Source organism: Aquarana catesbeiana, linkage group LG13 (assembly GCF_042186555.1).
Source record: "Aquarana catesbeiana isolate 2022-GZ linkage group LG13, ASM4218655v1, whole genome shotgun sequence".
In the NCBI taxonomy this organism is placed as follows: domain Eukaryota; kingdom Metazoa; phylum Chordata; class Amphibia; order Anura; family Ranidae; genus Aquarana; species Aquarana catesbeiana.
The window spans coordinates 46,013,131-46,038,321 of record NC_133336.1 but is presented as its reverse complement, the minus strand read 5'-3'; the positions used below and the strand labels follow the sequence as shown (position 1 = coordinate 46,038,321).

Genomic DNA, 25,191 nt, shown 5'->3' with positions numbered 1-25,191 from the left:
TATAGCCTGTCGGGAGGACATGCACCCAATGGGGAAACGAACACTAAGGACAATGCTCTTCTGAGAGTGAAGCCAACTCCGTGTCAGAAGAGAGATAAAAGAAAAACGGAAAAGCGCCTCGAAGTGTAATATTTAAAGTGCTTGTAAAGGTTCGTTTTTTTTCTCCCTTCGCCTTTCAGGACAGCAACTTGGCGAGAGAGTGTAGCTCCACCTCTTCACAGGAAACACTGCGTGACAACGCCCCTTTAAATTCAGCTGCTTCCACCATGCCATCAATTTTAGTGTTTCTTCCGCCATGGTGGAAGCACTGCTGGGGAACCAGAGGGGCTGCGCTCTCTCCAAGGAGGGGGTTTTGGCAGTACCTTTTTGCAGTTTTGTTCACATACCAGCCCAGCTTTTTTGTCTGGTGTGATGGTTAGAGCCTGCAGCTGTCTGCTATGGTGACACGTCCATTAGCAGCTCAGTATGGAGGGAGACTCTGGGGCACGTTGGGGAGTCTGTGTTTGGCACTGTGCTTTATCTCTCTGTTCCAGTAGTATCTCACCCTAATAAGGGGTATGGGGGGTTTCTGTCTTATAGAAGACAGAGAGAACTACAGGAAGAAAATGCCCTTCGTGCAAAAACCCATTAAGGGACTCATGAGCCAAACCACTTTGCAGATCTTGCATCGCAGGTCTAGTAAGGGAAGAATCCACACAAGAGTGTAAGGAGCTCTTTTCCTCAGCGAGAAAGGAATTAGCAGAGACCCTATTAACAGTGCATTCCCTTATGAAGAAACAAGGCCAGAGTTCCAGCCAGGAACAGAGCTCTCAGTCCAGCCTTCCTCCTACCACTTCAAGACCAGTTGAAAGTGAGTCAGAAGAGGAGAAAGAGAGAGTATTACCCCCTCAACAATTGACTCTGAGGAACATGAGGGGGAAGAGGAGACGAGAACGTCTACATACAAACTAATGCTAGAAGAGGTGGATGACTTACTAAAAGCGGTCTATACCACTTTGGAAATTCAAGAATAAAAAGCCCAGCTGTCATTACATGACAAAATGTATCAGGGGCTCGAGGAGTCTAAACATAGTTTTTCCTGTCCATAAAGTTGTGACCGAGACGATTAAGAAGGAATGGAAGGATCCAGAAAAAGGACTTTTTTTTTTTTTTTCCAGAGCCCTCAAAAGGTTTCCTTTTTGAGGAGGACAAAACGTTGGTTTGGAATAATAAAAGACCACAAATCGATGCCGCCTTTTCCCAAGTGTCAAGACTGACCGATTTGGCATTTGATGACATGGGCGTACTTAAGGACGCCATGGACAAAAGAGCAGACGCGCTATTAAGGAAAGCCTGGGACTCATCCTTATCTAACCTAAAGCTGGCGATGGCCACTAAGGTAGTAGCAAAAAACATGGAATGCTGGCTGGAACAGCTTAAAGGCCATGTGGTAGCAGGCACCTCTAGGTAGGATTTGCTAGAGTCCTTCCCTACCCTTTTTAAGAGCGGTCAAATACATGGCAGATGGTTCAGCGGAATCCATCAGGGTGTTGGCCAGATCTTCAGCCCTAGTTAATTAAGCCAGGAGGTCTCTTTGGCTTAAGACCTGGTCAGGGGACTCTGCGTCAAAGGTGAAGTTGTGCGGAATTCCCTTTACAGGAGATCTGATGTTTGGGCAAGAATTAGAGACCATCCTCGATAGAACGGCGGACAAGAAGAAAGCTTTTCTGCACAAAAAAAGTGGTGCAACAAAGGAAGAATTTTTGTCCTTGTCAGCAAGCCCATAAAGAAAAAGATCAGACCTAGAAAAGACCCTGGAACCCTCAGAGGAGGGGCAGAGGAGGGGTGCTCTTCAGACCCCCCCCGAGCAAACCTCAAAAAAGCAATGACGACCATCTCCCAGTAGGCGGGAGGCTGCAGGCCTTCCTGCCAGGTTGGGGGAAAAAGCAACAAAAAGTCTGTTCGTTCTGAATCTAATCAGTCAAGGCTATCGGCTAGAATTTTCACAGACACCCCCAAGCCGATTCTACATTATAAACCTTCCAAGGAATAGGGAGAAAGCCCTGGCTATGATGTCTCTCCTGAGAGAACTGATGCAACAGGGTGTTATTTCCCAAGTCTCGAAGGACCAGGAAGGGAGGGGTTTGTACGCCCACATTTTTTGGGGGGAAATTTCATCTGATTCTCAACCTAAAGATTCTGAACCAATCAATAAAGTACAAAAAGTTCTGGATGGACACGATTTTCTCTGAAGAATTTACTCACCCCCGGCTGTTACATGGCATCCATCTACTTAAGGGATGCTTATCTTCACATATCAATTGCAGCTTCATCGCAGAAATTCCTGCGACTAGCAGTCAATTTGGGGAGGGGGGAGATTTTGGCACCTTCAGTTCAGAGTGCTGCCCTTCGGCCTTTCCTCCTCTCCCAGAGTATTCACGAAAGTGATGGCAGAGGCTTTGTAGTCCCTGAGACTGAAGGGGATCTCCATAGTGCCTTACCTGGATGACCTACTACTGTTCACAGACTCAAATGATCAGGTAGTGGTCAATCTGCAAGTATCCCAGGGATATCTAAACAACTTAGGTTGGCTTCTGAACCTTCAGAAATCAAATCTGGTGCAGTTTCAACGTGTAAGGTTCCTGGGATACGAAATAGATTCAATAGAACAAAGAATCATCCTCCCACAAGAGAAGATGGGGGGGGGGGATGCAGATAGCTCTGAGAACATGTCAAACCAACACAGAAGTTTCAGTAAGCAAAGTCATGTCAGTACTAGGCCTGTTGACCGCAGCAATCCCTTCAGTGCAGTGGGCCAGGCTTCATGCTCGACGTCTGCAGTCACAGACATTCTTCTGAATTGGACACACCAGGAGCCTCTAGAAAAGAAGTTCAAAATAGGAACAAAGTCAAAAAGATCACTTTTTTGTGGTGGAGAGACCAGAGGAACACCTTAAAAGGACTCCCCTGGACTTTTCCGTTTTAACTCTGAGATTAACAGATGTGAGTGTATGAGGGTAGGGAGCTCACCTTGAGGAACAGACAACACAGGGTGTATGGTCCAAGCCAGCAGCAAGAAGGTCCTCAAATTGGAGGGAGTTAAAGGCCTATCCATCTAAGCCTCCTATGCTTCCAGCAGGCTCTAAGGGAACAGCACGTCCAGGTGTTATCAGACAACATGACAGCGGTATTATACCTAACAAAGCAGGGGGGGCACAAGGAGCAAGACCCTGATGGAACTAGCTCATCAAATCCTGAGCTGGGCAAAGGACAATTTGGCCTTGCTGTCCATCTGAAAGGCACAGAAAACACCCTAGCAGACCTTCTCAGCAGAAGGGAAGCGGATTGGTCATTAAACCAAGAGTTATTCTAGACGATCACTGAAAATTGGGGCTTTCCTCAGGTGGAGCACTTTGCAAACCAAATAAATGCAAAAACGTCAGCCTTCTTCTCTCTCCGGAGATAGGGTCAAGCACTCGGAGTGGACGCGTTGGCTCACAAATGGGATTTCCCCCGTCTTATGCTTTCCCTCCATTTCAGTTTGTACCAAGAGTGTTAGCAAAGTTGAGAGCAGAGTCCACAGATCTGATCCTAATTGCTCCCTATTGACCAAAGAGACCCTGGTTCTCAACCCTAATGAATCTCTCAGCAAAACCTCCTTGGAGATTACCAATCAGGGAGGACCTTCTGGGTCAAGCTTAGATTCTTCATCCAGATCCAGCGTACCTGAATCTAACCACCTGGTTTCTGAGGAAGGAGACTACCGGAAAAGCTTATCAATACCCTTCCAGCAAGAAGGAAGAAGGTCACCAGGGCTATTTACTTCAAAGTCTGGAAGTGTTACAATTCCTGGTGTTCCAGCAAGAACTTTAATTTCGTTAGCACTATTTCAGTTTTAGAATTTCTCCAGGAAGGAATGGAGAAAGGTTTAGCAGCAAGTACTCTCAAGATGCAGGTAGCTGCATTATCAGTTTTTCTGGAAAAAAACCCTGTCAAGGGAACCCTTGATAGTCAGCTTTTTTTAAGGCTATGGCAAAAATCAGGCCCAGGCCTCTTATTAGTTTTTCCAAGTGGGATTTATCTTTTGGTTCTTCAGGGACTCACTAAGTCACCACCGTTCCAGCCGCTAGAAGAGACATCTTTAAGATTCCTGACCCTAAAGACAATGATCCTGGTGGCAATGACTTCTGCATGTAGAATCAGTGGATTACAGGCATTATTAATCAAGGAGCCCTTTTATGAGGTTTCTGCCAGAAAGGATAGTGCTGAGGACAGATCCAGCCTTCCTACCTAAGGTGTCTTCGGTTTTTCACCACACACAGGAGATCATATGCCCTACTTTCTGCCCCATGCCTTTTGGGGCCAGGAGAAGAAGCCTTACATACTCTAGATGTTAGAAGGTGCCTCCTAAAGTACTTGAAAGTAATGAAGAATCTTAGAAAATCATCTTCTCTCTTTATCCTAATGGAAGGAAGTTACAAAGGGGATAAGGCTTCCAAAAGTACCCTAGGAAAGTGGCTAAAACAAGCCATTAAAGAAGCATGCCTGTCCTTTAGGTTTAGAACGTCTGGAAGGAATATTGCCTCACTCTACACGGGCAGTGGCGGCTTCGTGGGCAGAGAGGGCCGGGGCATCACCAGAGCAGATATGCAAGGCTGCCACGTGGTCCAGTTTTTCAACCTTCATAAGACACTACAGGTTGGATCTACTATCAGCCTCAGACCAGTCCTTTGGCAGCAAGGTTTTACAAGCAGTGGTCCCACCCTGAAGTAAGTTCTCGGTTATCATCTCCAAGTTGCTGTCCTGAAAGGCGAAGGGAGAAAACCTTAGTTAGACTTACCAGTGACGGTATTTCTACGAGCCTTTCAGGACAGCAGCCTACTTCCCTAGATTATTATGTATGGTTTATAATCGCTGGGCTCGGTAATTGTCTGCTTATATTTTCCAGCATGTCGGAGGAGTTCTTGGTAACAACTGATGGCATGGTGGAAGCAGCTGAGTTTAAAGGGGCGTTGTCACGCAGTGTTTCCTGTGAAGAGGTGGAGCTACTCTCTCTCCAAGGTGCTGTCCTGAAAGGGTCGTAGAAATACTGTCACTGTTATGTCTAAGGTGGTGTTTGTTATTTAAAAAAATAAAAAAAAGTTATACTTGCTTCCTCTGTGCAAGGGTTTTGCACAGAGGGGCCCCCGATCCTCCTTTTCTGGGGTCCCCCAACAGCGTTCCTGGCTTCTCCTCCGCATCGAGTGCGCCCACCGAGAGCTGCATTTCATGGGGTCACTCGTGCGGGCGACCTCCCGAGTCCTGCTGCTGCGTCCATTGACAGACAGCAGGACCCAGCCCCGCCCCTGGCTCCCGTGTCACTGGATTTGATTGACAGCAGCTGGAGCCAATGGCTCCTGCTGCTATTAATCTATCCAATGAGGACCCGAAACAGCATAGAATGTATTAAGGTGAAAAACTTCCAGACTTTACAACTCCTTTAATGAAGCACAAGTTTGCACAGACAAGGGGACACTCGCATAAGGAGTAAAAAAAACAGGATCATCTGTTAGTAATAAGACATCCTGGTGGATCAGTATCAGGCATCCAAGGTTCGCACGTATAAAGCTGTGGTATGACCGGTGTTCTTTCCGAACATGCACTGGGTGGAAGGCAGCGTTGGACCGCAGCGCAGACGCTGGTGTGTGACATCACCAGGGATGAGAGAGAACAACGCATTTCAGAGCATGCTCAAAGTCAGTAGTGAGCATGCGCACTCCTTTCTCAAGTGCTCAGCTCCGGAGTCAGTGAGTGTCCATATTCATCAAGCAAAATCTGATCCATGAGACCCTCACCTGTCTGTTTTCCTCCAGAACCGCCAAATTAGGATGAGGATGATCTTTCTGTATCACTTAGACATTCCCAGAGTCCAATCACAGCTTCTCTTCCCCAATCCTGAATATCTTGTAACAAGGTGTGAGAAAAGGAAGCCCTGCCTATGTGTTTTTCTGTTGCCAGGTAGGTCTGTAGCTGCCTGAAAAAACCTTCCTGTCATGGCCGAATCCCATGCTGAATCGAAAGCACCTCTAAGTGTAATATTTAATGAAACACAAGTTTTCACAGACAAGGGGTCGCTCACATAGGATGAGCCTGTTTTTCTACTCCCTGTTATGGAAGATAAGCTGTGATTAGGCTCTGGGAATGTCTCTATCATCACTGGGTCTCTGTGCTTCTTTTGCAATGCAGGCAGATCATGGTTGATGGGAAGGGACAGCGGGGTGCTGTACATACATAGCTTCCTGAAAACATCAAAACACCCTGCCTTCGTATTCCTATCAGGAGTCCTCAGCCCTAATGCAAGCAGTGGGCTGGCTTTTAGGAGGGGTTATGCAAATATCAAATTGCCTTAAAGACAAAGTTTTAGGTATGGAAATTTTTGCATAGATATCTTAATAAAGTGTTCTCTGATTGGACGAGGTAGAGAGGTGGTGCCATGGTGTCACAATCTCCACTTCACTGAGAAGATGTAAAGTGTTCTCTAAATATCACCTGTACCGAGCAAGCAACCTCCTGTGTTCACTGAGCAGCAGGGCTGACACTCGACACCGGACCCAGAAACTAGCGATGATCATTGTAGTAGTTGTGGCTACTATAGTGATTTTCAGCTTCAACAAGGATTGGTCAGGTATAGCACATGCATACTTACATTGATCCAACCTGGGCCAATGTAACTATGTAAAATATCCATACCTAAAAGTAGGGTTGTCCCGATACCACTTTTTTAAGACCGAGTACAAGTACCGATACTTTTTTTTTTTTTTTTTTTTTTTTTTTTTTTCCCAAGTACTCACCGATACATATTACCGATACTTCTTCTTTTTTTTTTTTTTTTTTCCCAAGTACTCACCGATACATATTACCGATACTTCTTCTTTTTTTTTTTTTTTTTTTAATGTCACGTGACAGTGTTTTTTGGGGTTTTATTTTTTTACTTTTTTTTTTTTTTTTTTACAATGCTTTCTTTTTTTTTTTTTTTAGGGAGGGGTGGATGGTGTTTTGTGTGTGGGGGTTTTTTTTTTTTTTTTTATTATTATTATTATTATTATTATTATTATTTATTGCAATACTTTTTTTTAATCAGCCCTGTTGGGGGGCTTTGTGATATCAGGGGTCTTAATAGACCCCTGAAATCTCCCCCTTGAGACAGAGAAAGAGACAGAGGATAGAGATTCCCCAGTTCCTTTCTCTGCAGCCTCAGCTGCACTGAGAATGAATGGAGAGAAGACAGCGGCTCATGATCACTGACTCTGGTCATACATCAAAGGAAGGAGGATGGCATGGAGAGGGACAGCAAAACGGAGGGGGATTTGGAGGAAAACTGGAGGGGGACAGCAGCAGAAAGTAGGGGGACATCAGCAGAGCGGTGGGGGACACGGAGAAAGAAAGGAGGGGGACAGCAGAACGGCGGGGGACACGGAGGAAGAAAGGAGGGGGCATGGAGGGGGACTGGAGGAGGATGCGGTGACAGTCAGCGGTGATCGTGTGTGGGGGAGTTACAAGCACCGATCACCGCTGTATAGATCATTTCACTAAAGCAGCTGAAAGGGGGGGGGGGGGGGGACTCCCCCACTCACCAATCACTGCTGACTGTACAGGTATCGGGAGCATTTGCCCGACTACAAGTACTCGGGCAAATGCTTGGTATCAGTGCCCATACCGATATTAGTATCGGTATTTGGACAACCCTACCTAAAAGTGACATTAAAGTTTTTTTCATTTTTGTTACTTCAAATAACAAACCTGTTATACTTACCTGCTCTGATCCTCTTTCTCTGGGGGTTCTCCACCGGCTCTTCTTCTCTTTGGAAAGTGCCTCCATGATGATAAATACAGAAAAAATACCACGCTAGTATCCTAGAGATGTGAAAGCAGCCAGCACAGCAATAGACAATAATGTGTGGTAAATAACAAAATAAGTGCAGCGCTAAAAAGATGGAAAAAAAACTTTTTAAAGGTTGCTATTTGGGTAAATTTATATTAGGTGCAACTGAATGTTCACTGTGCTATATGTAAAAATAAATTGACATATATAAAATCTCTATATCTCTCATCAAGACAATAATAAATGGCATGGTTTGAACAAAAGGGTGATAAGATAAGTGTCCAAAGTGAAGAAAAAGTTTGTGGAAGAGATTGAAGGTGTAAAGAAAGCGAGGAGAAAAATCCAATAAACATATCATAGATGTGGACACAGAACTGACAATTGTATTGGTACTAAAAAAATGTGTCCAATAGGATTCTAAAGTGCAAAAGAAAAAATGTCCAATGAATTCATTGCTGAAATACCAAAGACAACAACAATATTCCTATGCATAGCCCAAGGAAGGGGAATGAAGTCCTAATGCCAGCAACAATGATCCCATGTGTGAAAAGAGATCCACCACCAATAGAGAAGAGGCTTACCAGAACTAGTGGACTCAATAAGGCTTACACCCGATGAGTCAACCAGGCAGGGGATGTAACCACACTAAAAAGGGGGATCATCCATGCCACTCTTGATTACAATGGAAGGTGATCCCTTGCTCTTTGTTGCGGATCGGTCTTTGGATGACTCGATTGCTTCAAAAGTGATACACCAAATGTGCAAACTGTATATTTTGATGATAAGCGATGTGTCCAGCCAATGTCCCCCTAGTACACAGCACAATGTCCTTGTCCTCCTAGCACACAGCACAGGCTGCGTGTTTGCCCCTCATGATAAGCCGATTCACGAGGGGGCACCCATGCGGGCTCGCTCCTGAGCCACCCTGTTTGCGTCTGTTGACACAAAGTGGGCAGCTTGCCCCCCCCGTCTCCCGCTCATTTTGGCCACATGGCTCCTGGTGCTATCAGTCTGCCCAGGGAGGATGAGCAAGTGGCGACAGCCGCTGCTCTTGTGCACATCCCTGGATCAGATTGCTTTCAATTAAAACAAAAAGGGGGGGCGGGATTCTGCAGCACAGAAGGTTTTTCAACTTAATGCATATAATGCATTAAGGTGAACAACCTTAAAGTGTTACTAAACCCACAACATTAAAATCAGTGTGTAGATGTAGTAAAGCATGCTTGTTATACTCGCTGTTAAACCTAGGGGGTAACCCTCTGCATTATGTAAATGGGCTGTTTGATCCTGTCTTCTCAGATCCTCCCCTTCTTTTACTGTCCACAATCCATCTGCAGATAAAACAGAGTCTTGGGGGCACTCTGCACACGCTCAGTTTATGTGTATGTGATCTACACAGGGCCAATTGGCACTGTCCAGTCAGAAGCCCTGCAGCTGCATAGGACAGCTTAGTGCAGTATGAAACCTCCTCCTACAAGCTTCACCAGGAACTGATAGAAATCACAAGACTGCTATATACTGCTGATGAGAAAAGATATTTAGCAGTTTATATTTACTAAAATAATTGCATTCCCGTGTTCTGTGGGAGACCAAATCTAGTGAATGCAGGGTCCTGGGTTTAGTAACGCTTTAAAGCGGAGTTCCACCCAAAAATGGAACTTCCACTTTAAGGGAAGGTGACCCCCTGACATGCCACATTTGGCATGTCTTTTTTTTTTTTTTGGGTGGGGGGGGGGGGGGGTGGGGTGGTAGGTGGAAACCCTGTTTTTAGAGGGTTCCAGCTCCCACTTCCTCCCAGGGCTCTGCGGTTCCAGAAGTCAGTTCACCTCTCGGCAATCATCTGGAACACGTCACAGGTCCCAGGTGATTGCCCGGCCAGTCACAGCACGCCGCGCGGCACGCGTAGCGCGTGCCCGGATGTGAAGCCACAGCCGGGCGCCCACAGTGACAATACCGGCACTGCAGAGAGAAGGGGGAGAGGAGTGGGGCTTCATTCCCCCGCATCGCTGGACCCTGGGACAGGTAAGTGTCCGATTTATTAAAAGTCAGCAGCTGCAGTATTTGTAGCTGCTGACTTTAAATTTTTTTTTTTACACTACTTGCCGACCGCCTCACGACAATATACGTCGGCAGAATCATGTACCTGTACGTGATCTGCCTCCCGCGGGCGGGGGGTCTGATCGGAACAACCGACGCCCCCCCCCCCCCCCGTGCCCGAGGCGGTCTGCATTTCTCCCCCGGCGATCGGAGGTGAGGGGGAGGCCATCCATTCGTGGCATCTCCCTCGCGATCGCAGAGACATCAATGTGAGTGTAAAACACAACACACACAGTAGAACATGCCAGGCGCACATTACACCCCCCATCACCCCCCGATCCCCCCTAATCACCCCCCTCATCACACTGACACCAAGCAGTTTTTTTTTTCTGATTACTGCATTGGTGTCAGTTTGCGACAGTTGGTGTGGTAGGGCAGTTAGTATTAGCCCCCTTTAGGTCTAGGGTACCCCCCTAACCACCCCTAATAAAGTTTTAACCCCTTGATCACCCCCTGTCGCCAGTGTCACTAAGCGATCATTTTTCTGATCGCTGTATTAGTGTCACTGGTGACGCTAGTTAGGGAGGTAAATATTTAGGTTCGCTGTCAGCATTTTATAGCGTCAGGGACCCCCATATACTACCTAATAAAGGTTTTAACCCCTTGATTGCCCCCTAGTTAACCCTTTCACCACTGATCACCGCATAACTGTTACGGGTGACGCTGGTTAGTTCGTTTATTTTTTATAGTGTCAGGGCACCCGCCGTTTATTACCGAATAAAGGTTTAGCCCCCTGATTACCCGGCGGTGATATGCGTTGCCCCAGGCAGCGTCAGGTTTGCGCCAGTACCGCTAACACCCACGCACGCAGCATACGCCTCCCTTAGTGGTATAGTATCTGAACGCATCAATATCTGATCCGATCAGATCTATACTAGCGTCCCCAGCAGTTTAGGGTTCCCAAAAACGCAGTGTTAGCAGGATCAGCCCAGATACCTGCTAGCACCTGCGTTTTGCCCTTCCGCCCGGCCCAGCCCACCCAAGTGCAGTATTATTCGATCACTGTCACTTACAAAACACTAAACGCATAACTGCAGCGTTCGCAGAGTCAGGCCTGATCACTGCGATCGCAACAGTTTTTTTTGGTAGCGTTTTGGTGAACTGGCAAGCACCAGCCTCAAGCAGCGTCAGGTTAGTGCCAGTACCGCTAACACCCACGCACGCACCGCACACCTCCCTTAGTAGTATAGTATCTGATCCGATCAGATCTATACTAGCGTCCCCAGCAGTTTAGGGTTCCCAAAAACGCAGTGTTAGCGGGATCAGCCCAGATACCTGCTAGCACCTGTGTTTTGCCCCTCCGCCCGGACCAGCTCAGCCCACCCATGTGCAGTATCGATCGATCACTGTCACTTACAAAACACTAAACGCATAACTGCAGCGTTCGCAGAGTCAGGCCTGATCCCTGCGATCGCTAACAGTTTTTTTGGTAGCAATTTGGGGAACTGGCAAGCACCAGCGGCCTAGTACTCCCCGGTCATAGTCAAACCAGCACTGCAGTAACACTTGGTGACGTGGCGAGTCCCATAAGTGCAGTTCAAGCTGGTGAGGTGGCAAGCACAAGTAGTGTCCCGCTGCCACCAAGAAGAAGACAAACAGGCCCGTCGTGCCCATAATGCCCTTCCTGCTGCATTCGCCAATCCTAATTGGGAACCCGCCGCTTCTGCAGCACCCGTACTTCCCCCATTCACATCCCCAACCAAATGCAGTCGGCTGCATGAGAGGCATTTTTATGTCCTCCCGAGTACCCCTACCCAACAACACCCCCCCCCCCCCCCCAAAAAAGATGTCGTGTAAAAAAATAAACACAAGAAAATATATTTAAAAAAAAAATAGTTGTCGTTTTCATTGTTCTCTCTATTCTCTCTCTATTGTTCTGCTCTTTTTTACTGTATTCTATTCTGCAATGTTTTATTGTTATTATGTTTTATCACGTTTGCTTTTCAGGTATGCAATTTTTTATACTGTTATTTATTGTTAACCATTTTTTTGTCTTCAGGTACGCCATTCACGACTTTGATTGGTTATACCAGAATGATGCCTGCAGGTTTAGGTATCATCTTGGTATCATTCTTTTCAGCCAGCGGTCGGCTTTCATGTAAAAGCAATCCTAGTGGCTAATTGGCCTCTAGACTGCTTTTACAAGCAGTGGGAGGGAATGCCCCCCACCGTCTTCCATGTTTTTCTCTGGCTCTCCTGTCTCAACAGGGAACTTGAGAATGCAGCCGGTGATTCGGCCAGCTGACCATAGAGCTGATCAGAGACCAGAATGGCTCCAAACATCTCTATGGCCTAAGAAACCGGAAGCTACGAGCATTTCATGACTTAGATTTCGCCGGATGTAAATAGCGCCATTGGGAAAGCATTTTATCACACCGATCTTGGTGTGGTCAGATGCTTTGAGGGCAGAGGAGAGATCTAGGGTCTAATAGACCTCAATTTTTTCAAAAAAAGAGTACCTGTCACAGGTGGCACAAACCCCCCCCCCCCCAAATGACCCCATTTTGGAAAGTAGACACCCCAATCTATTTGCTGAGAGGTATAGTGAGTATTTTGCAGACCACAGCAAATAGCTTGGGATATCTACTTTCCAAAATGGGGTCATTTGGGGGGGGGGGGGTTTGTGCCATCTTGGCATTCCATGGCCTCCGAAACTGTGATAGGCAGTGAAGAGTGAAATCAAAAATTTACACCCTTAGAAATCCTGAAGGCGGTGATTGGTTTTCGGGGCCCCGTACGCGGCTAGGCTCCAAAAAAGTCCCACACATGTGGTATCCCCATACTCAGGAGAAGCAGCTAAATGTATTTTGGGGGGCGATTCCACATATGCCCGTGGCTTGTGTGAGCAATATATCATTTAGTGACAACTTTGTGCAAAAAAAAAAAAAAAGTGTCACTTTCCCGCAACTTCAAAATATAAAATATTCCATGAACTCAACATGCCTCTCAGCAAATAGCTTGGGGTGTCTGCTTTCCAAAATATATCATTTAGTGACAACTTTTTGTACATTTTTTTTTTTTTTTTTTTTTGTCATTATTCAATCACTTGGGACAAAAAAATTATATTCAATGAGTTCAACATGCCTCTCAGCAATTTCCTTGGGGTGTCTACTTTCCAAAATGGGGTCATTTTGGGGGGGGTTTTGTACTGCCCTGCGGAACTCCACTTTAAGGCTTTAGAGCCACTTAAACTTCAGCTTTCATGGGTGGATGGCAGTCTTGAGAAGTGAGAGTTCCTAGACAGACCACCCTAGATATCACCCACACGTAATGCTGATTGAAATAACAGCAATCCAATGAATGAAATGGGTGGGCCAGGGAACTCTGATTTTATTGCACACTGCAAATTTCTCACAGTGTGTATTAGAACCCATAGCAAGTCAGAGCCCGCCTCATTTCCTGGCTGGACGTCCTTCAGGCAGGAAATAAGGCAGGCTCTATCTGACTTGTTGCATGTTCTAATACACACTGGGATCAGAGTAAGCAATTTCAGTAAATAAGGAGCCTGTACAACTGTGCGAAACTAAAGGGGAGATGGAGTTTAGATTTATGACAACAATCTTTTTTTATCTGAGCCTTCCATGTTTTATTTAGTCAGAAAATGAAGTCCTCCCAGATCACTTCAGGCTGGCCCCCTTTGCAGGTATAGCTATGTAAAACATTAAAAATAAATGCATGTACTATGTAAAATCCAGTAATATACTGTCTCACCCTGCCTGCACATGCTCAGTTGCTCTCTATTTTTAGGCACAGTTGAGTTTGTAGAGGCCAACCTGCTGAAAACCTTAAAGCAGAATTAAACCCTCCTATCCTTTACAGCCAAGGAAGCTGCTTCTGTTTGACCTGCAACTACCATGGTGCTGCATATGTGATTAGTTATGACACCAGCCATTTGATAGTTTGACGGTTTGGTTGAGGACACAACCAAATGTGACATTCCCAGCATTCCATGAATGTAACTTTTTTTGAAACCTTAAAATCGATGGGTTTAGTTCCGCTTTATGATTTACTGCTGTTCAGGGGTTAGCAAAATGGCCGCCTCTGGCAAGAAGAAACAGGAGCAATGCTGGAGGCAATTTACAGCACACACTCATTTTGGTAGCATAATCATTAATGTGGATAGCATGTTCCTTGCTATAGAACATTATTGTTTAATCAAGTTGTTATGGGTAAAGTTCTGCTTTAGTTACCTATTTATTTTTTACTTCCTTTAGCGAGGTGATAGTGCTGTTCGTTCTGCAATTAAAGGGTAGTCCTAGCTAGACCAAAGCTGGCCATAGATAGATGGATGGAATCTCGGACTGCTCAACAAGGACCGGCCGAGATTTGATCTGTCTGTGGGCAGGCTGGTTGTACTAAAGTTGATTCATCAATTGACTTCAGCACAACCAGCCTGTCGGAAGTTTTTCATGCAATCACTGCCAGCAGAACATAATAGCCTTGCTGGATGGATTCCCCCATCAACGCGAACTGTGTTGATGACTTGATTTCCCCATTTTCAAAATTGCATAATCTGTGGGCTGCTTTAGTAAGCAACAAACTTTTTTTTCTTTTCTTTTTTTTTTTTTTTTAAATGAATGAAGTTTGTGAGTGTAGAATTTTGGTTCACACAATTTTACAATATTTTTTTCTCTCTGCTGTCATACCAAACAGGTAGTCGGATTTGCATTTGACCAGGTTGACCCAGGATGCCACAGCCAGTACCATGAAACCGTTTACTCCTTGCTGGATTCCCTGAGCCCTGCATACCGTGAGGCCTTTGGCAACGCCCTGCTGCGGAGGCTGGAAGCACTAAACGGAGACAACCAATCATAATGGAGGGTGATCCTCAGATCCACCATATCATGCAGAATGGTCTGCGTTCTTTAATTCCTCTTTTCCGAGCATCTTCTTCCGCTTTGTTATGGTTACCGGCAGCTGAGTGCTTGCTGCAGCCCAGGCTATAATACATAATGGACAGATCGCTTCAAGAGGGCACCCTGCCAAATTCCCATTTCCTGTATTGGGCGATAGCAAGCCAGCCTTTTACACCGTCTTCTGTATTTAATGGAACGAGAGAGCTTTTCATCCAAGCCACTTATAATGTGCAAGTTAAAAATAAATTTTAATGTGGGCGCATATCAGGATATAATGAAATATTCATCGATTTTTTTTAAAGGGCAAATTGAGTCAAGCAGGCAAATGCGCAGTTGGAATACATATATAGGAACTGTTTTTGTAGCCAAGTACAGTGATGCATATGCTCTTGTAATCCACCCACCCTGCTGTGCAGTTGGTTTATGGCGATATTGCAGAGAGGAATATACTTTTTGAGAGTTTCAGTGCCCATGCTCAGCCCTCTGCCTGCTCTATTAGACCGCCAGGGAACCACTCCACTTCAAGCCTCGTATCCTTCTTTTTTCTTTTTTTTTTTTTTTTTTTTTTTTACTTCTGGCGGGTATTAGGATTTTGGCTAATAAATTGACAGTATTAATCTAATGTTTATTTACATGCGTGGAGTTTTCCTTTATCTGCTATGTCTGTCTGGGGCCTCAAAGCTCATAGATCTGTGAGTTAATGTACAGTATTTTGCTGTGACCAGGTAAAAATTTTTTTTATACTTCTTATTTTTCCTGGCATTAAAATAGACAGTTTTAATGTGTAATGTTAAAGGGCTTATTTACACTTGCTTCGGCTTTAACAAGGCTTCGGACAGGCTTTGTTAAAGCTCTCTGAACACTAATCAAAGCTTCTGTCACTAAATAAAGAGGTTAGCTTACAGTCCTGTTTACACCTGCTTTTGCTTTGGGGTTTGCTTAAAAAATTATACCCCATGTAGCTTCAAAGCGTCTTCAAAGCCTCCATAGAAGTCTATGGCAAAGCTCGCTTAAAGCCTTATCGAAGCCCCACCGAAGCCTCATGGAAGCACCAAGCAAAAGCAGGTGTATATAGGACTGTAAGCTAACTATTTTAGTTAGTGATAGGGGCTTTGACTGGCGTTCAGAGACCTTTAACCACTTCAGCCCCGGAAGGATTTACCCCCTTCCTGACCAGAGCACTTTTTTGCGATTCGGCACTGCGTCACTTTAACTGACAATTGCGCGGTCGTGTGACGTGGCTCCGAAATAAAACTGACGTCCTTTTTTTCCCCACAAATAGAGCTTTCTTTTGGTGGTATTTGATCATCTGTGCGATTTTTAAGAAAATAAGAGCAACAATTTTGAAAAAAAACTTTATTTTTTACATTTTATAATAAATATCCCCAAAAAATATATTAAAAAAAAAAACATTTTTTTTCCTCAGTTTAGGCCGATACATATTCTTCTACATATTTTTGGTAAAAAAAATCGCAATAAGCGTTTATTGATTGGTTTGCGCAAAAGTTTAGCGTTTACAAAATAGGGGATAGTTTTATGGCATTTTTATTAATTTTTTTTTTTTTTTAAACTAGTAGTGGCGGCGATCAGCGATTTTTATTGTGACTGCAACATTATGTCGGACATTTTTGGGATCATTGTCATTTATACAGCTTGCACTGATTCCTGTGTAAATGACACTGGCAGTGAAGGGGTTAACCACTAGGGGGCGGGGAGGGGTTAAGTCGGTACTAGTGATGTGTTCTAATGCCGCGTACACACAGTCGGACTTTTCAGCTACAAAAGTCCGTCAGCCCGTCTGACAGACTTTCGACAGACTTTTGGCGGACTTGCAACAGACTTTCTAACGAACGGACTTGCCTACACACGATCACACCAAAGTCCGACGGATTCGTACGTGATGACGTACAACAGACTAAAATAAGGAAGTTGATAGCCAGTAGCCAATAGCTGCCCTAGCGTGGGTTTTTGTCCGTCGGACTAGCATACAGACGAGCGGATTTCTGGGTCCGGGGGAGTTACAACGTAAAGATTTGAAGCATGTTCACAATCTAAAGTCCGTCAGATTTGCGACTGGAAAAGTCCGCTGAAGGTCCGGTGAAGCCCACACACGATCGGATTGTCTGCCAGATTTTGTCCGTCGGACAAGTCCGGTCGAAAAGTTTGACCGTGTGTACGCGGCATAACTGTAGGGAGGATGGGCTGTGTCTGACACGTCACTGATCTCTGCTCCCGATGACAGGGAGCAGAGATCAGTGACACTGTCACTAGGCAGAACGGGGAGATGCTGTTTACATCAGCATCTCCCCGTTCGTCCTCTCCGTGAGGCGAACGCGGGTATCCCCGCGGCGATAGAGTCCGCGGGACCCGCGACCCGAATCACGGAGCTCGCGGCAGGCACGCACACGGCAGGAAAATTCAAAGTAACGTACGGGTACGTTACTTTGCACAGCCGTGCCATTCTGCCGATGTATATCTACTGGAGCCAGTCGGGAAGCGGTTAACAAAGCGTGTCTGAAGCCAGGTTTTGAAGCAAATGTCAACTAGCCCAAAAACATTAAAAAGTTTGGTTGGAAAGGCTTAAAGTGGAACTAAATCTATCAATTTAATAGTTTAAAAAAAAACAGTTCCATTACCAGCATGTGTCGGGAATGTAACTGTCACATTGTGCTCTCAACCAAACTATCAAACAGCTGGTGTCATAACTGATCACATGTGCAGCATCATAGCAATTGATCAAACCGAGGCCAAGATACCAGCTTCCTTGGCTGAAAACAATTGGAGGGTTTACTTCCACTTTAAAGTGGAATTCCAGGCAAATGCTAACTAAAACAACTCCCACCCGCGTTCTAAATCCTATACTAACTACCCTGTAAAAGGAAGTTGCTTATATGACTTACTAACAGCCAAAACCAACGGTCATTATTCCGTACTCTTACTCTTGGACCTTTCCGCTGCCTTTGATACAGTCGATCACCCCCTCCTCAAAAAAAAAAACTCAGTTTGCTTGGTCTCCATGGCTGTGCTCTCCGCTGGTTCGAATCTTGCCTATCTCATCGCACCTTTAGTGTCACTTACAACTCCACTTCCTCCTCTCCAACTCCTCTTACCGTTGGGGTCCCCCAAGGTTCTGTCCTTGGACCTCTACTATTCTCGATCTACACGTCCCCCCTGGGTCAGCTGATAGCCTCCCATGGCTTTCACTACCATTTATATGCCAATGACCCCCAAATCTATCTCTCTGCCCCTCAGCTCACCCCATCAGTCTCCTCACGCATCACTAATTTACTAACAGACATATCAGCCTGGTGGTCAAACCACTTCCTAAAACTGAATCTAAAACTGAGCTTTTAATATTTCCTCCCCCACGTGCCCCCTCCCATGACTTCTCTGTCAAGATCAACGGCACATCGATCAGTCCACCCCCACATGCCAGGATGCTAGGGGGTAACCTTAGACTCTGAATTGTCCTTTCAGGCCCACATCCAATCCCTGTCCAGATCATGCCGTCTTGGACTCCGCAACATCTCCAGAATACGCCCCTTTTTAACCAATGACACCACCAAACTTCTAATTCACTCTCTGGTCATCTCTCACCTCAACTACTGCAACTCCCTCCTCATTGGATTACCTTTACATAGACTATCCCCCCTTCAGTCCATAATGAAAGCCGCTGCCAGACTCATCCACCTTACCAACCATTCAGTGTCCTCCACCCCTCTCTGCCAATCCCTCCACTGGCTTCCACTCACCCAACGAATAAAATTCAAAGTACTAACCATAATTTACAAAGCCATCCATAACTCTGCCCCCAGCTACATCACTAACCTAGTCCCAAAATACCAACCAAGCTGCTCTCCTCTTCAGTCATCCCAAGACCTCCTGCCCTCTAGCTCCCTTGTCACCTCCTCCCATGCTCGCCTCCAGGATTTCTCCAGAGCTTCTCCCATCCTTTGGAACTCCCTACCCCAATCTGTCCGACTGTCCCCTAATCTATCCATCTTTAGGCGATCCCTTAAAACCCTTCTCTTCAAAGAAGCCTATCCTGCTTCTAACTAATACACTCTTTTACTTTCTCCATCAGCGCATCCCCCCCACAGCTATTACCTTTTGTATGAATTGACCCTTCTTTTTTTAGATTGTAAGCTCTAATGAGCAGGGCCCTCTGATTCCTCTTGTACCAAACTGTATTGTAACTGTAATGTCTGTCTTTATTTTGTTACGAAACTGTTGGCGCTATATAAAACCTGTATAGTAATACTTACCTGTTCTTAGGGCTTTCCAGTCCAGTCATGTGATCGACTCCTAGCGGCAGCTTCAGGGGAGAGGAGGGACAGCTGACAACGAATGCCTCTTAGTAAACCTATTGGTGACATAACGGCTCAGGCATTGCAGCCATTGTCGGCGCTCTCCTCTGAAGCCGGCCGCTGGGGGGATCGTATGACCGGACTGAAGCACCCTCAGAATAGGTAAGTATAAGTATCTTCCTTCTACAGGGTAGCTAGAATACAATTTAAGCTTGACCATACATGATTCTTTTTTTTTTTTTTTTTTTTCCCATTCAACCAGTGGGTCGAATGGGGGAAAAAAAAAAAAGGAGCCGTTCTCCCATCCACACATTAGAGGTGGATGGGATAATCCTTCCCACTGTGATTAGCTATACGTGTTGATACATGCGTATTTGGATGCCTTGGACCTCCTGTCTTTTTTTTTTTTTTTTTTTTTTTTTTTTTATATATATATATAAAATAAAAGGTGAATTTTTGGAGTGCAGCTGTCCAGCATATTTTTGTTTCTATCCCTTCCCACTGTGGTGTTGTATTCAGACAGTGTTGTATTCAGACTGCAGAAAGCCTTCCCCACCATCAGAATACAATGATTAGTATTGCCAGGGGCACTGATCACTCTGGAAAAACCCGACAGGCTAGTTGTACATATCAATCGACTTGTGTACAACCAACCTGCTTATACATGGATTGAAATTTGTCTGGTCCCTGCTGAACTGGCTGAATTTCGATCCATGTATGGCTGCCCTTAGAAGAGGGGTGGGAGCAGGTTTAAGTATAGTTAGCAATAGACTGGAATTCCACTTTAAAGCAGATCTCCAGATACCAAATAACATAATACTTTTCTGCTTTTATAGAGAACAGTCATGTGACTGCTTCAGTCATCTTTCCTTTACTCTTCACAGTGTAGAGGTGATGGGCAGCCCTGTGCAACATGCTTATGTCACCACGGAGCACACACGCACTAGGACCAAAAGTCCCATAACCCATTGCGTTGATTCCTTGCGATGGGATTCTAACAATGTTGTCCCTGTAGCCTGGAGAACTACAGGGGGCATCTTTAAAGTCAATAAGATGAGACTGGAAGTTACTTTGACATCCTGCCTGTCGTACAGCCAGGGGCGGATCCAGAGTCTAGTCTCGGGAGGGGCACTGCCAGAAAATATATTTTTTTGGGGTACATCTATCGAGGAAATGGCTGGTGTTGGCGCTTGAATCATCACGGCACCATGGTTGTTATGGTGTCAGGATGATTGAAGCGCATTATTACTATTATTACATTGTTATAAAAATTTAAATAGTTTAACTCGCCATAATGCAGAATCAGTGGGAGCCCCGAGTGTGTCACTTGCCACGTCACCTGTCACCAGATGCAGATTGTCACTTGCCACATCGCCTGCCACCAAATGCGGATTGTCACGTCACCTGTCACCAGATGCAGATTGTCACTTGCCACGTCGCCTGCCACCAGATGCAGATTGTGACTTGCCACGTCGCCTGTCACCAGATGCAGATTGTGACTTGCCACGTCGCCTGTCACCAGATGCAGATTGTGACTTGCCACGTCGCCTGCCATCAAATGCGGATTGTCACTTGCCACATCGCCTGCCACCAAATGCGGATTGTCACTTGCCATGTCACCTGTCACCAGATGCGGATTGTCACTGGCCACGTCGCCTGCCACCAAATGTGGATTGTCACTTGCCATGTCACCTGCCACACGTTGTGGATTGACAGTCACTTGCTGTGTCACTTTCCTCCTAAGGTGGTCTCTTGTGTCCCAGAGTCAGACAGCAGAGACATGATGTAATCTCTCGGCTGCCTGCATGGTGAGGGGGGAACTGCAGGGATGCAGGGCGGGCGCCAGGCGGTGAGAGATTAAGTCATCTCTCTGCTCCCCCGCCCGCCAGCTCCCTGATTGGCCAGCAGCCCGCAAGCACATCGAGCCGCACAGCTTCACCTTCCCACTCACCAACTGAGCTGCCGGGCCCGCCCGCTGTCTCTCTCCTGCAGGGCCTCCCGCCGGGTCTCTCACCTACGGAGCCGCCCGGTGGCTCTCTCATCCGCGGAGCAGTCCACCGGCTCTCTCACCCGCGGTGCCGCCCGCCAGCTCTCTCACCCGCGAATCTACCCACCGGCTCTCTAACTCACGCTCACCCGCATTCTTGGAGGGGGCAATTGCCCGGTTGCCCCCCCCCCCCTGGATCCGCCCCTGCGTACAGCTGAAAGCTTTATTATAGGCACTGCTGGAGTGAGGAATTGTAGGCATTGGTGCATGGTCCATATAAAGGAGATTTGATTAGATAATCAAGGATGGGACGCCCCTTATGATCTTCTAGTCTAGGTAAGTTAAAAAGCTAGAGTTCTGCTTTAAAAAAAAAAAAAAAACTGATACCAAAAGAACAACAGCTTAATCACCCCATTGAAATCCCGGAACAGGGATTCTGTTCAGTTGGTGATGCATCAATCTATTAGTTTAGTTTTACAGCTTCTTGGGTTGCCTATTGGATAGAAGTCCATGGCGGGGGGATATTGGATACTGCAAAACATAATAAGAAAGTGATGTTTCCCCAGCCTGAAAAAGAATATAAATCATTTCTGTTGCAGTATTCAGCTGATATAAATGTCCAGGTCATATATTGTGCTTCCTATGAAAAGACTGGAGTCATTAGAGAGTAGACGTGCACTGCCGAAAAATTAGTTTTAGTTTCTTTCTTTTTTTTTTTTTTTTTTTTTCTTGTTTGTTGTTTTTCAGGTCATTTGTAATGATCGAAATTCGAAAATAAGAAAGGAAATTTTGAAATAATAACTAACTAATTAACTAATAACTATTAAATTATAGGTATTGGAATTTCCTTTCAAATTTGACTGTTGGTCAACGTAACGAATACAAATTTATCCGAAGTAACGAATTTCGCATCAAAACAAATGGAACGGAATTAATAATAATAAAAATATTTTATTTTTATTATTTTTTATTATTATTAATTAGTTACGTTCCATTCGTTTAGATACGGCATTCGTTATTTTGGATAATTTTTGTAACTTTGGATAAATCCGTACTCATTACGTTCACGAACAGCCAAATTTGAAAGGAAATTCCAATACCTATAATTTAATAGTTAAGTTATTTCGGGTTTTCAAATTTTTCGTTCTTTTGAATTCCTTGTTCTTATTTTCGAATTTCAAATTTACGAATTTCAAATTTTTTCGAATATTCTGAAAATTCGTTAAACGATTTTTCGTTAATTCGGGTATTAACGACTTTGTAAAACAAATTCGGAAAGAAACGAATTGCACATGTCTATTAGAGAGTACCAGTCATTACTTGGTTAGGTGAGCATTTCAACTTAAATTATAATAAATTTGCAAAATTATGCATTAAATATTCTTGGATTTGCCCTGTCTGTCTGATGTTGTAGGAGTTAGCGGTGAGAGGTCACATCACATTTGCACTTGACCTCATACCGATAACGCAAGCTGTCTCCTTGGTCTGCATATATAATTACATAGGCACTGGAAGACAGCATTTGTTATTAGCATGTGTTAAAGTGATTCTAGATTATTTTTTATTTTTTTGGTGTAAATAACAAACATGTCATTCCTACCTGCTCTGTTTAATGGTTTTGCACCGAGCAGCCCTGATTTTTCTTTCTTTTTTGGGTCCCCCGCAGTCAGTCCTGGCTCCTCCCTCCCGTCGAGTGCCCCCAAAAGCAAGCCTCTTGCTATGGGGCCACTCAAGCAGGCTCGCTCCCGAGCCATGCTTCTGTGAATGGACATTTACACACGTAGCGTGGATCGACCTGGAGCCCCAGCTCTTTCCTTTTTGGCTCACCAGGATGTAATGGGACATCTAAATTGGATCACTGATTGCCATATCACCCTCTGCAAAAAGCACAATATATATTTTTTTCCTTTTTGGAGATCCTTTATAAAAGCACAGTGCTGATTTAGAGTAGCTGCTTTTAATTTTTAAAGGAACTTTATATTCTACCAGATTTGTCATATACAGTAAATATAAAGTTGTTGCAATAAAAATAAGAATTTTTAGATCATTTATATTTTAACTATATGTAGGGTTTTTGTGTCCTTTTTTTAAAGGATAAGTTCACCTTTTGTTAACAACAAAATAATAAATGCATATCTTTTTGCAGGTAAAAAAATGTGCATTTATTTAATTTTTTTACACTGCAGTTGGTAAAGCATTGCACTGTGATTAGCAGGTGCAGTGTCAGGCTCCTGCAAACTCTATGTCAGCTGTCTGCCTGTACCTCCCATACAAATGGCTTGAGAAAAGAGCGGTGTTTGTACAGTTGCTCGTTGGATCACTTATTTGTACATAAAGATTGACTTTTGAAGTAAAGATTAATTGCATTATGCAAAGATCTCACCCTAATTTTTTGCTGTACGTCCCGTGTGGGCAGACACTGAACTTCAGGAAGGATCTGTAAACTACAAGAGCTTTCACTAGTACCCTCACAGTTCATTGGGAACTACAAGCCAGCTACCACTGTGGAAGATGGTACTTGTAGGTCATTAAAGTGGATATAAACCCCATTCATGAAATTTGAGCTGGGCACATATATCTGCAGTGCTTTCTTATCTCTCTTCAAAGCCCTGAGTCCTGTGGCTTTCTCCTGCTCCGTTCTTCTGTTATCAGCATAACTTCTGACAAGTTCTCCGTCAACTGTGACTAAACCAGGTTGAAGTTTGTGTCAGGGTGGGTGCTATAAATAGATTAGCAGAGAGCTGGTCTATTCACAGCACAGCTCTGCATTGTTTCCTACTTTTTCTGCCTATGTGGAGGGGGGGGGAGGGGTATGCCTTTCCTCCAGTCAGCTGTCTCACAGTGTATGGGAAGGATCTACATCCACAGGTGAATCAGGAAGAGAACATTCTAACACAATGTGCACTTTCTAAACCGTATATAAAGCTGAAGACAGCAGATATACATGTAAAACTTATGTAGGGAGATTTGTTTCATCTCTGTGTATCATCTGAGGCTGTTCACTTCACTGGGTATATGTGATGGTTTACATCCACTTTAATCCACAGGAAATTGCGAGTGAATGATGTGACTGTGTGGGTGGAGCCATGCAGGGTTGCACTGGTTTTTGAATTGTGACAGTGGGTGTGGGGAGAAGGTTCCCCCGTCTGCTGTCACAGGTGCGGGTAGGTGCTGTACTGTAAATATGGGTGTAACATGTTGCAAAGGTGAACTTCTCCTTAAAGAAATCCTGTACTAAGAGGACCCTGTTTGCTGCTATTGCTGACCCCCTTCAGAAAATCCTGTTTGCGTGGCTGTTATGCCGACCCAATGGTTTATATACTTTGTAAATCACTGAACTCCAAGGATGTAGATAAAGAGTTGTGACATTTTCAAAAGAAGGCCACCAATGGCAAATGTTTCCTTTTTATATACCAACAAAAAGAAGTACCAAAAAAAGCGATGATCTGTAGAAGACTAAAGCAACCAATCAAAAAATAGCTTTTTCCTTTGCAGTCTTTGTACATTGTACTTCTGATTGGTTGCCATGGCTTTGTGAGCTCTGTGGTTTATTTCTAAGCAAGGTGATGTATGCTTCTCATTATATCATTCTATTTATTGTTAAACTCTTACAATGTCCTTCCGACTACCAAGAAAATGTTTCTTTTGTCTAATTGTATGATTGATATTTATTATATGCATGCGTTCAGTTTTTATGCATTAACCGCATTGCGCTAAAATAAATCTATACCGATGATTCATTGTAATACGGAAACTTGTGTGGGGACTCAAACAACAAAGATGTACATTTGTTTCTTCTTTATCTGAAACTGTAGATGTGTTTGAAAAAATACAAATAAACATATTTAAGTTTTGTTTTTTTTTTTTGGGTATCGGTAAAGCCTAACTCAGAACTAAGTTATTTCTTTTAAATTAATTCTCTCCCCTCGCCCACCCATTTAAGATAAAAACTAAGGCTACTTTCACACTGGGGCGTTGGGGGCAGCGGCAGTAAAGCGCCGCTATTTTTAGCAAGGGAGCTTTTAACCCACGCTAACGGCCAAAAAATGGTTAAAATCGCTGCTGCAGGGGCGCTTTGTCAGCACTTCGGCCGCGCTGCCCGTT

At 44.7% G+C, this 25,191-nt stretch overlaps 1 protein-coding gene across 1 annotated transcript in view; it reads left to right on the top strand.

Annotated features, from left to right (window-relative positions):
* Positions 1–24,941, top strand: part of GSKIP (GSK3B interacting protein) — a 29,292-nt gene extending 4,351 nt beyond the window's left edge. Inside the window, exon 3 of the mRNA XM_073609582.1 lies at positions 14,591–24,941. Coding sequence (XP_073465683.1) covers positions 14,591–14,752 — 162 coding nt within the window. The 3' untranslated portion in view covers positions 14,753–24,941. The remainder of the gene's footprint in view (positions 1–14,590) is intronic.
* Positions 24,942–25,191: the final 250 nt, after the last annotated feature.